Source organism: Condylura cristata, unplaced genomic scaffold (genome assembly GCF_000260355.1).
Source record: "Condylura cristata isolate star-nosed mole 26May11 unplaced genomic scaffold, ConCri1.0 scaffold00014, whole genome shotgun sequence".
Taxonomy (NCBI): Eukaryota; Metazoa; Chordata; class Mammalia; order Eulipotyphla; family Talpidae; genus Condylura; species Condylura cristata.
The window spans coordinates 6,794,601-6,808,080 of NW_004567115.1; the positions used below are offsets into that span (position 1 = coordinate 6,794,601).

General features: G+C 35.0%; 1 protein-coding gene across 1 annotated transcript in view; it reads left to right on the forward strand.

The window, feature by feature from the left end:
* GK5 (glycerol kinase 5 (putative)) overlaps positions 1-4,975 on the forward strand; it is a 62,731-nt gene extending 57,756 nt beyond the window's left edge. Inside the window, exon 15 of the mRNA XM_012724831.1 lies at positions 4,827-4,975. Within this exon, the coding sequence (XP_012580285.1) occupies positions 4,827-4,975 (149 nt within the window). The remainder of the gene's footprint in view (positions 1-4,826) is intronic.
* Positions 4,976-13,480: the final 8,505 nt, after the last annotated feature.

Consider the following 13,480-nt stretch of genomic DNA (forward strand, 5'->3'; position numbering starts at 1 on the left):
GTCATAGATCAATTAATCACACATGCGGCTTTATTTCTGGGTTTTCGTTTGTTCTTTTTTTTTTTTTTTAAGATTTATTTATTTATGCATACAGAGCTGAGATACAGGCCAGAGACAGAGTGGGGGGCAGAACAGGTGGACTGACAAAATACACTGCCGAGGGGAGCAGCGGGGCAGGCCAGGAGATGTCTCCTGTGCCATGTGGATCACTCCCGGGGTGGGGATTGAACTCATGCTGAAGTGGCTTTAGCTTCTCAGTGCTGTGCTTTAACCTGCTACGCCACCAGGGAGGGCCTATTTCTGGGTTTTCAGTGTGGGAATACAACTCACTTAGGTATATTGATTTTGTAACCTGCCACTTTACTATACTGATTTATTGTTTCTAATTGGATTTTTATAATGGAGTCTTTTGGTGTTTTCTACCTCTATTATCATATTTTCTCTAAATAGTAGTAGTTTTTCTTCTTCTTTACATTTTGGGTTCCTTTTATATCTTTCTCTTGCCTGATTGGTCTAACTAGAAATGCCACCAATATGTTGTCCAGTAGCAATGAAAGTGGATATACTTGCTTTGCGTTTTTTTTTTTTTCCCTTTGTTGTATACTTGATCTTAGAGGTAAAGCTTTGAGTTTCTGCTCACTTAATATAATGGAGTTTGTCACTATATGGCATTATTATATTTGAACATGTTCCTTCTTCCCCCATTTTTTTTGAGTTTTTACCTTAGATGAATGTTGAATTTTGTGAAATACCTTCTCTGTATCAAGTGATAAGGGATATTGGTCTGAAGCTTTCTATTTTATGATGACCTTGTCCGTTTTTAGCATCAGATAAGGATGTTGTCTTTATAAAATGTGTTTGTAAAGCATTCCTCAATTTTTTGTAAAAATTTGAGAAGGATAAATATTAGTTTGCCTGTGAAGATTGGTAGAACTCACTAAAAATCTATCTGATCCTGGGCTTTTGTTCTTTGGGAGTCTTTTGATAGCTTTTTGAGTTTTCTTGCTTGTAAATTGTTTTTGTTTTTGTTATTTTAAAGCAACTTCATGTAAATAAATTGTGCATAGTTAAAGTGCACAATTCTATGAGTTTTGACATATGTGTACATCCATGAAACTATCATAATCAAGATAGTAAACATTTTCAGCACCCCAAAGTTGCCTTTTTTGTAACCCTTCCTTTTCCCTTTCCTTTGACTTCTTTTCCTAGCTAGCCCCTTGGTCTGCTTCCTGTCACTATGACTTCCTGTTACTGTCTGCAGTTTTTTAAGAATTTTATATGAGTAGAAGCATACAGTATTTACTCTCTTTGACTGACTTCTTCACTCAGCATAATTTTTTTGAGATTCACCCAGGTTGTTGTATCAACAACGCTTTCCTTTTAATTGAGTAGTATTTCATTGTGATTTATTTGTTAACCTGTTGAAGAATATTTGACTTGCTTCCATGTGTTGACTCTTAAAAACAAAGCAGCCATGAACATTATTTGTGTACAAGTCTTTGTATGAACACATACTTTCATTTCTGTTGGGTAAATATCTACAAATGGAATGGCTGAGTCATGTAGTAGGTGCACATTTAATTAAAAAAAAAACACACACCAAACTCTTTGTCTAAGAATTTGCACCATTTGACATTCTCACAAGCAGTGTGTGGGAGTTTTGCCTTGACAACACGTGGTACTGTCAGCCTTTTTAATTGCAGGCTTGATAATAAATGTGTAGTAGTATCTGATTACCATTTTAATTTGCATTTCCCAAATGATGAATGGTAATGACCATCCTTTCATGTATTTACTTGCTATCTGTATATCTTTTATGATGAAGAGCCTGTTTAAATCTTTTGCCTATTAAAAATAATTTTAAACTTTGAATATTGAAAGTTCTTTAGGACTGCATAGCAGTCCTTTATCATATATGTGATTAGTGAATATTTTTCCCAGTCTGCTGGCTTTTCTTTCTCTTAAAAGTTTCTTTTGGCCCTCCCTGGTGGTGCAGCAGGTTAAAGCACAGCACTGAGAAGCTAAAGCCACTTACGCATGAGTTTGATTCCCGCCTGCCCCGGAGGTGACCACATGGCGTGGCAGAACTCTCCTGACCCGCCCGCTGCTCCCCTCAGCAGTGTATTTCGTTGATCTGCCTGTTCTGCTTCCCATTCTGTCTCTGGTAAAGCCACTCACCACCCCTGAGCCTCTGGCCTGTACCCCAGTTCTGTATGTACAAATAAATAAATCTTTTAAAAAAAAAAGTTTCCTTTGAGGAGCAGAATTTTTTTTTAAGACTTTTTATTTATGCATACGGAATTGGGCTATAGGCCAGAGCTGCAGGAGTGGTGAAAGGATTCACCATAGTCAGAGTGAGGAGTAGAACAAGCAGCTGGATGAAGTACACTGCTGAGGGGAACAGCAGGTGAGATAGGAGAGGTCTGCCATACCTTGTGATTGAACTTGCACTGATGTGGCTGTGGCTAGCTTGTAGTGCTGCTCTGTAACCCACTGTGCCATCAGAGAGGGCCGATCCTCTGTATTTCTGACATGACTGTTGTTTTCTCTCTTTCATTTCTGATTCTATTTTCTAGAGTCTCTCCTTCCTTGTGAATCTAGCTAGATAGAGGTTTGTCTGTTTTGTTTATCTTTTCCCCAAAGAACTAGCTTTGATTTTATTGATACTCTTGAACTGTCTTTTAATTTCTATTTTATTTATGCTCTAATTTTTATTATTTCCTTCTTTCTACGTGTTTCAATTGTTTTTGTTCTTTTCTAATTTCTAAAGATGTAAGCTTAGATTATTTAAACTCTTTCTTCTTTCTTGATATGGACTGTATTACTACAAACTTCTTTCTTAGTGCTTTTGTTGTGTGCTTTAGGTTCTAGTAGTTTGTGTCTTCATTTTCATTTTTCTCCTGCAGGTGTTTTTAAATATCTTCTTTGACCCTTTTGAATCCAGTTTCTTCTCTAGAATTCAGTAACCATTCGATTGTTGAGGGTCCACATATTAAAGGTTTTTCTTTTTGTACTTGATTTCTAATTTGATGCCATTGTGATCATAGAAGATATTTGATATGATTTCAGTTTTAAACTTATTGACATCTATGTGACCTAATATGTGATCTATCCTGAAGAGTGTTCCATGTATGCACACATATTTTTGTGTGAAAAATATGTGCTCAGCATTTTGGGGCAATGTGGTTCCCTGTAAATGTCTGTGAAGTTTGTGTGATCTAATTCCTCACATAAGGTTATTGTTTATTTGATTTTCTGTCTAGTTGATCTGGTAATTGACTTGAATAGGTGTTGAAGTCCCCCACAGCTATTGTATTATTACCTATGTCTGTTACCACATTTGATATTAGGTATATATACATATTGATGCTCTTTAATTAGGTACATACATAAGGATGATGTTTTCTTATGTATTGTTTCCTTAATCATCTGATGACCATCCTTGTCTCTTGTTAGCTTTTTTAATTGGAAAGCTATTTTCTGATACAAGTTTGGTTGTCCCTGCATTTTTTTGTGTGTGTTCTCATTTGCTTGTTTTGCAACCCTACTTGGAGCTTGTGATTATCTTTGGACTCAAATGGGTCTCCTGGTGACAGGAGAAAGTTGGGTTTTATTTTCTGATCCAACTAGCTGTTCAATTCCTTTTAATTAGTAAGTTCAGTTTGTTTACATTTAGGGTGGCTATTTACGTATGAAGATCTGCTCTACCATTTTGTCTTTAGTTTTCGGGTTCTATTTCCATGGGGTTGTGTTTTTTTTTTTTGCAGATTTTCCAGTTTTACCTTCTCAGAGAAGCTGAAATTTCTGGTTGGGTTGCTTCTCTTTCAAAAATTTGAGACATGCACTGAGTTTTCAAAACTCACCCAGAAACCTAGTCCTTTCTATCCATATTTAGTAGAATGACTTTTAAAAGTATGCACACCTTAAAGTATAAATATTAAATTCTAATATAGGGATTTTTTAAAATAGGGATTTTTTTAAGAACCTAATGTTTTATGACTAGATTTACTTCATTTTAATAGTGAATATGTTATTTTAGTCTCTTAAACTTCTATAAATTCATTTCTTTAAATATAAATAGCCTATAACCCTAACTTTGAAAATAGAATGTAACCTGACAAAAATTTCTAGAAGAAAATATTTTATATGTAAACTTTATTAGTAAGAGAAAATGTACTTCATGAAGACTTGTTGACTGTGTTAGTACTTCAAAGTAGAAAAGATGTGCTATATTTCTTAACAAGAGTCTTTTACAATTCCAGATTACTGATGATCATAGTTATCAGTGTTCCTTGTTCCTTTTTATTGTAAATCATATTGTTCTCTTTGTAAAAAAAAAAAAAAGTATATGCAAGAATTACATCAGTATCTTCAACTAGAATTTAAATAATTTATATTAAATGCAATAATTTGAAGAAAAACTATTATATTCCTAATTTTGAATTTTATGCATATCCTGAGGAGTTGCCTTTTATATCAAGATACCAGATAGAGTTTTATCTTTGGTTATATGAAAAGAAATTATACTATTTCTTGCTTTTTTTCTTACTATTAGTAAATCATGAAATTTAATGAAAAGCAAATGTTGTTGCTCACAAAATCATTTGATACCCTGCCATATAAAACTAAACCTGATAGTTAGAACCTAAAATATTTGAAAAATCTGTTGTATTTATCCCCAAAGATAACTAATCTAATAAAATATTTTGGATTATGTTTTAAAATAAGCATTTACCTTTGTACCAATTCATATAGGTTTGTGTATAAACTTTGTGGATTAATTCATTATTTGCCTTAAAATCTAATGATAATTTTTCTCTGTATAGGTTTCTGGACTGACAAAGAGGAGCTAAAGAAACTGAGGCAAAGTGAAACAGTTTTCAAGCCACAGAAGAAATGGCAAGAATATGAAATTAGTATGGAAAACTGGGTCAAAGCTGTGAAACGTTCTATGAATTGGTATAACAAGACATAGCACTAAAGAATCACTGAAACCATATATATATATGGCTGATCCATATATATATATGGCTGATAGGACATGAAGATGAGACAAAGCTCAGGGATCTCAAGTCAATTTAACACTGACTGAAGGAAGAATTTAAAAGAACTTTGTAGCTTGAAGAATCATAATGCTCTTTTGAAAGAGAAAAAAAAAACTTCTTTTAAATCCAAATCTTGGGAAGATTATAAGGCAGCAATACCTCAGAACTTTACTTCTTCTGTTTTATAGAATATTCAAAAGAACACTAGCCACCTACAAACATATTTTGGCGATTAATGGGTCTTCTTCCTTTTTATATTGTGTCAGTGGTATATATAAACATAATTATTTGCTGAGTTAGTAGTTCTAAATCAAGTACCATTCATGTTTTACTCCAAAATTATGTGAAAAGTATTCTTTTAATTAATTTTTTTATAATTAAGAGGGATATTTAAGTACATAGAGCTAAAAAGAAAGAATAACAGGAAATGTAGGATTTTAAAACATTAACATTTTATATTTAAAACCATAAAGGTGTACTGTCTAAATACAAGGTTCTTGTCCCTCACAGATATTATTCATTTCCAAATCTTTCCTTTTGGGCGTTTAAAGACACTGCCTTAATTTTACCCGATTTTGCCAAAATGTGAGCACCCTTCACATGGTGAAAAACATTGGAATAATAATTAATGACGCCAAAAAGGTTAATGATTCATAGGAAACAAGAAAACACTATGTTTTTTGTCTTAAAGCATAATGTCTCACTATCTTACAAAATACAGGTAGTAAATATAAGTCTTGCCTGCCTTCTCTCTTCTATTGTTTATCTTTTAATTTTTGAGAAGTTTACATAAATATCTTTTACTAAGTGCCTAATTGACAAAGTTTACTATGAAGGGAGTGTTCCATCTCACTGGCAATTTAAGAATTGCCTTCTTTGAGTTACTTTTCTTGTCCAGGTAGTTTTTTCATGTTTATTCAGTCTATTTATCTCTCTGAGATATATGCAGTGATTATCTCTTGAAGAGAGTTTATTTGTGCTAATGATTACCTTTAAGATACTAAACCAGAGACCCACAAAGAGGCCCAGAATCAATTCCATATTCTCAAACTTTCTTGATAGAAACATGGTGAGCAGCTTCTGGCTAGCTGTAAAATTGTCTAATGGTAGTTGACTCCCTTCCAACCTGTTCTATCATTTGCCCTTTCCTACATTGGACAAGGTTGCTTTTGGATATGTGACAATAATGAATTTATTTCCCTTTTGGCCAGCCTTTATCACTTAAAAGTCCTGTTTGGAGCTAGCCTTTAAATAATAACATAAGAAACATAAGAAGTGACAATTACAGGGAATTGTTCTCTGATATGTGCATTTTAGAGACAGGTATGATAGAACTAGGGTCAAATGGCATTGCTCCAAATTCCAATGTTATGAATGTTGTCTTCTTAAATTATTAAGTTTATTTGATGGAAACATAATGGGAAATAGTATCATTAACTCCATTAAATTAAGTTTGAAAATGTTTTTTTGTTAAGTAGAGGTGTCCTGCCAGATTTCATTATGTAGATAATTTCTTGTTTTTTAACATACTGTTTACAAAGCTTGAGAACAGGAATGACAGAGACAAGAAATTGCAAAAATCAGATACTCCTGAGATTCTTTTACTCTATTTCCACTGTCTTTTTCCCTTAACTATATTAGGTTTACCAAAATTTAATTACTCTATATTATATAGATGTAAGGATTCCAATGTAAAGGCCATATCTTTACAAGAAACTGCCAAACTTTTTCCATTTCTACCATTTTATGTTTTTGACAGCAATATCTGAATAATATAGTTTCTCCACATCCTCACCAGCATTTAGCATCATTACAGTTTTTTAAGTTTAGATAATAGTGTGGGGTTTCTCATGGTTTAATTGCATTTCCTAATTAACAATGATATTAAATGTCTTTTGATGTGCTTTTTTGCCCTTTTGATGTCCTTTTACCCTTTTCATGAAATGTCTGTTGAAATAACTGGGTTATTTGCTAAATGAGCTATATCTTTAAATAAATATCTTTTTAAAAAGCTAAAAAGTAATCAGCCCAATGACTTACTAAAATCATTCCTAATTTCTAGGAAAAATGTATATCAAATTTGAACATGATTTTATAATGCCCTGAGCAAAAGAATTCTCATATTTCTTCTGTCCTCACAATATGGTACTAATACTGTATAGTAGCAATTAGCTTTCAAAGATACCTTTACTTAAAATGTTAAGTAGAACATGAAAAAAACACATAGCTTTCATAATGTTTTTAATCTTTTTGTTTAAAATACCTTGGTTTTTAAAAATATTTCAGAATGTTTTTGTGAAAATTCAAAATATCCCTATTTTGTAACACAGTAAATATAAATTCTAATTCATATGCATCAATAAATTCATAATCTTATTTTTGATTTTTTATAGACTTAATAGATTCATTAAATAGTCATTGAAAACTTTATTAATCATTGTTAAAGATTATAGATAAAATCTAGGATGTATAGCAATACAAATATTTTTTATGCACATGTAACTTTTTCCCTTTTTTTTTGTCTTTAATTTTTGGACTTGTTTTTAAACTGTACCTAGAAATTCTTACTTAGCATTATTTTCTGGTTTGGTTTCTGCACATTAAGAAGGCAACAGAGGGCCCTCCCTGGTGGTGCAGCAGTTTAAAGCACAGCACTAAGATGCTAAAGCCACTTTTGCATGAGTTCGATTCCCGCCTGCCCCGGAGGTGACCACATGGCGTGGCAGACCTCTCCTGACCCGCCCGCTGCTCCCCTCAGCAGTGTACTTCGTCGATCTGCCTGTTCTGCTCCCCACTCTGTCTCTGGTGAAGACTCTCGTCGCCCCTGAGCCTCTGCCTGTACCCTAGTTCTGTATACACAAATAAATATTAAAAAAAAAAGAAAGCAACAGAAAAACCAGTATATATTAACTACAGTTTTGAAAATGAAGAGGGCTGTTAATTCTTTGTGGTGGTAAGAGATAAAAACTGTGAAAATATACTGTATTTTTAAAATTTTAGTAAGATTTTAAGTAACTGAAGGAAAGATAATTTTAAAATACTAATATAATGAAGTTAGCCTAGTAGTTATTAAAAATCCCCCATATTATCATCTGAAACTATAGTGGGAAACTACAATGAAATAGTGAATGACTGATCTTTACATACTATGTTTTTTTTTTTTAAAGATTTATTTATTTGTGCATACAGAACTGGGGTACAGGCCAGAAGCTCATGGGTGGCGAGAGGCTTCACCAGAGACAGAGTGAGGAGCAGAACAGGCAGATCGACGAAGTACACTGCTGAGGGGAGCAGCGGGTGGGTCAGGAGAGGTCTGCAACGCCATGTGGTCACCTCTGGGGCAAGCGGGAATCGAACTCATGCAAAGAGGCTTTAGCTTCTTTGTGCTGTGCTTTAACCCGCTGCGCCACCAGGGAGGGCCATATATACTATGTTTTAAAACCTTTTTTTTTTTTTAGTGTTTATCTGTTCTTGTGTTGGATTTGCACATGTATTTTGTGACATCCTTTGGGTAGAGGATTTAATCACTCTGATTCTTCAGTGGAGCCTATTACTATCTATGGAACATGTGTTAATTCTGTAGTAGGATATTGGGTGCGTGATGAACATTCAGTTATTAGAAGCAAGCAAAGGGTTTCACTTTGATTTCATTTTAGTTCAAAGTAATATTAGTTTAATGAATTGGATAAATCATGGAAGCATTATGGAGATACGTGGAGCTGACTTTTCTAAATTTTATCTGACCATAACAGTATTTTTTCCTTTTCTGCATTTTTTTCTCTTTTCACTAATTTTTTATTACATTGTTGTAGTCTCCATAGTTAGTCTACAACCATATCACCAATGAACCATCACCGTATTCTCCTGTGTTCATCCCTCCTCTATTTTGACCACTGTCCCCTTCTGCCCTCCCTTGCTGTGTACCCCAGATCGATGGTCAGCTTGCTAGTTTTGACTTGCTTTGACCTTTTGTTTGTTTTTCCTTCTGACTAATTTCAGCTGTCAAATCTCCTCCAGCTCCATCCATGTTGCAGCAAGTGTCATGAGCTTGTCTTTTTTGATTATTGAATAATACTCCACATGTAAATATACCACATTTTTGGATCAGTCATCTATTTGGGGGCATTTGGGTTGTTTCCATATATGACTATTGTGAACAGTGCTGCAATAAATATAGTGCAGGTTTCTTTCAAATTAGTGTTTTTGTGTCCTTTGGGTAGATTCCCAGGCATAGAATTGCCAGATGACATGGTAGATCCATTTTTAGTGTTCTGAGGAACCTCCACACAGCTTTCCTTAGTATCTGGACCAGTTTACAGTCTGACCAGCAATTTTAAAAGTTTTCTTTATCTCCACATCCTCTCCAGCATTTGTTGTTTTCAGGGTTTTTTTTTTTAAATAGTTTATTTTTACATCATTTTGTGCCTTTTTCCATCTCAGTTGTAATCCCCATGGGCTTCCCATCACCAAATCACCCATGTGTAATCATCATAGTGTTTCCGCTTTTTTTTTTAAGGTGGGCCATTCTCACTGGAATTATAACATATTTTTAAAGAATCTTATGTAAAAAAAAAAAAACAAACCTAGGAATAAATACATTGGGATGATTGTTGTTTGGAGGGGATTCCCATTAGCTGTTAGAAGGTACATATTGAAAGGCAAATGCACTCGATTTGCTAAGTGCCCCTTCACCTTCCCCCTGGGATACTTTCGTATCCCAGGGAATTTTTATGTCCCCTGATCCAGCCAGTGAGGGCCCTTCTCCTGTCACTCCCAGAAAGCTTTGTCTATCAGCATTCCAGCTTCATCACCAAACACTCAAGAACTGAGCAGTTTGAAATTTTAGTCTACTTGGAAACTAACAAATTAGTCTCCTACATTTTCCTAGAAAATGGTAGAAGATATGAGACTCTTGGGTCAGAGATTAAAAATGATTAATCATGCTACTGCAAACATTGTGATCTTCACCTTGCTTCTCCAGTCTTATGTGAAGCAGCCAGTTGATGCTGTATGTGAAGTGAGTTTGTGAAGTTAGGAAACCTGAACCTTTTGAGGTAGACTTCAAGTAATCCTTTCCAGTGCTTGCTCCAGAGGAAGTTGTAATATTAGATTGGTAAACAAAACTGCCCTCTATTCTGGAAAGAGATGGTCTATTTTAGAACAGATGGCTTAGTGCCTCTCCTTACAAGACTAGCAGAAATGGGAGCCAAGTAGAATTGTCGCCCAACAATACATTATCTTGATTGTGGTGATTGTTTTATAGATGTATATGTGTGTGTGTTTATGTATGTATGTGTATATATATGTGTGTGTATATACATGTATATATGTCAAAACTTGTGAAAGTATTCACTTTAAGTATGTATATTTTATTGTGTCAGTTTCATATTAGTACAACAGGAAGTAAAGAGTCTTGTCACTCAAATGTATCATTGGGATTAATAGCTTCAACATCCAGTGTATCTTTCCAAATATTCTTATTCCAGATCTACTTAATCAGAATCTGTATTTTAATAAGATCCCCCACTACCATTTTTTAATTTATAATTTTATGTAATTTTAGACTTACAGAAAAATTATTAAAATAGTACTCAGGATTTTTCCTTTACCCAATTTCTCCAACTTACGCAGTTAGCACCTAACATAGTTGTAATAATGATTATTGGAACCAGGATTCACACTGACAATAGTATTAATTAATCTACAGGCCTAATTTTAATTTTGTTAACTTTCCAGGTAATTCCCTTTCTCTGGTCTAGGATTCAATCCAGGATCCCATTTTGCACTTAATTTTTATGTTGCATTCTACTCCATAGTGGCACTATTCCTCAGTCTTTCTTTTAATCTTGACATTTTTCAAGAACATTGGCAGTTATTTTGTGGAATGGTCCATTGATTGTGAATTGGCCTCAGATTTTCTTGAGATTAGGTTAAGGTTCTGAATTTTTGTTAGAAAAATGCAGATATGATGTGTGACTTTCTTCTATCCAATCAGAAAGGTACATAGTGTGTCTTATGATTAATGATATTAACTTTTATTACTGAACCTCGTGACCTCCAGCAGTAATACGTCAGTAAAGTAACATCCTTGAATTGGCTTTTGTCCCTTATGCTTTATACTTCCTGGTCCCTGTTCCTTCCTTGGAGTCATTTTCCAGAGTAAACCACCTACACATAAGGATTTATTTCAAAATGGGAGTGGGGAAGGAGACCAAGCAAAGATTTGTATATCGCCAATTGTTAAATATTTTGACTCTCGCCCCTGTACATAACTAAAACCATATGGAAACTTTTTGAGACATACAAAGGAGAAGGGTACAAAAGTGTTCATAATAGCATATGAGGGTGGGGGAAGGGTCGAAACTCAAATGCCTATGCAGAGAATGACTTGTGCGAATTTTGCTATATTTTACATCCATGACAGTAAATGAACTACATGCATCAAGACAAATGACTCAAACAAAATGTTGAACAACAACAACAAAAAATTGATGAAAAGCAAAGTTGGACCCCAAATGTGTGTAATTCAAAAATATGCAAAACTAAGCGGTATATTTCTTGGAGTTCCTTATATGTTAAAAGTATAAAAAGGCCCTCCTGGTGGCTCAGTGGGTTAAGGCACAGCACTGCAAACCAGACACAGCTGCTTCAGTGAGAGTTTGATCCCCGCCCTAGGAGCTGACCCACATGGCGCAGCAGACCTCTCCTGTCTGGCCTGCTGTTCCCCTCAGCAGTGTACTTTATTCATCTGCCTGTTCTGCTCCCCACTTTGTCTCTGGTGAGTCCTCTCACTTTCCCTGCACCTCTGGCCTGTAACCCTGTTCTGTATGCATAAATAAATAAATCTTTTTAAAAACATATAAAGAAAAAAGGAAATTAATTCAGTGGGGTTACTCAGGTAGGAAAGGCAAAGGGGTCTATAAAGAGTAACACCACTCCAGTGGTGATACATGAGGGTACATGGTACATGAGGGTTTATCATAACTGCACGTATCTCACTTTATAGCCCATACATCTTTAATTTTTTTATTATTATTACAAAAGTTTATTTTTACATCATTTTGCACATTTTTTTTTCCATCTCGATTGTAATCCCCGTGGGTTTCCCATCACCAAATCACCCGTGTGCCACCACCATAATCCCGTGCATTTCCCTCCCTTCCCCCCCCCCCCGTTTTTGATCCCATTCCCCACTCCACCCCCACAAAATGTCTCTGGTATATGGTTGTTCATTATTTTTGTTATTTTCTCACCTGGTCCATCATACTCCTGCTATGAGTGAAGCCATCCGGTATTTTTCTTTCTCTTTCTGGCTTATCTCACTAAGCATGATCTTTTCCAGCTCCATCCAAGTTGCTGCAAAAGACATGTGTTTCTCTTTTTTGGTTGCTGAGTAATATTCCATTGTATATATGTACCACATCTTTCTAATCCAGTCATCTACTTTTGGGCATTTGGGCTGCTTCCATGTTTTTCCAATTGTAAATAAAGCAGCAATAAACATGGGGGTACAGATACAATCAGTGTTTTTGTGTCTTTTGGGTAGATAACTAGGAGTGGGATTGCTGGGTCATCTTTATTTTTTTTAATTGTTTATTCATACAGAACTGGGGTATAGGCCAGAGGTACAGGGGCGGTGAGGGGATTCGCCAGAGACAGAGCAGGGAGCAGGACAGGCCAACTGATGAAGTACTGTGCTTTAACCTGCTGCGCCACCCGGGAGGGCCAACCTTTATGTTTTTAAAATAACAAAAAAAAATTTATCATAAAGAAGATTTTAGACTTGATATTAAGAAGTTACTTTTATTAATGGTGGCTGGAATCCTACCACTATGCTAACAAATCATTTTAGAAATGGAACTGAAAAAGTTGCATCCCTCCCTGAGGAAATTCCAAAGTTTGATCCTACTTTGTCCTACTAATGAGATTAAACAGTACACAAGAGGATTGTCTCTGAAAGATGAGGCCCTGAAGGAATACATTTTTCTCTTCAATGTTACATCTTTTGTCAGTCATGAATCGATTCGTTATGAAAATAGAAGCTACATAAAAAAAAAGAGATAGAGAAAAGTCATATCTATAACTGTTCAGACAAATCAGATCTTTTGTATGACTAAAAAGGCTCCAGGAAGGAAAGTGGTATTGGATAAAGTAGCACCAGAACCATTTGGAAGCTTGATGGAAATGCAGACTATGCCCCATGTTAGACCTCCTGATTCACAGTCTGAGATCAAATAATTCCTGTGCATCTTAAAGTTTGCGATGCATCAGTGCAAGAGTTCTACAACTCCACCTGCAGAAAACAGCAGGCAGCACATGGAAATTCTTTAGTTTCAACTGTAACACATCTCTTCTGTGGCCCTCCCTTTGTTAGCCAGCAGATTTATAAGTAGACTCTACTACCTCTCTTTTTCTAATTGTATTATGCTATGACA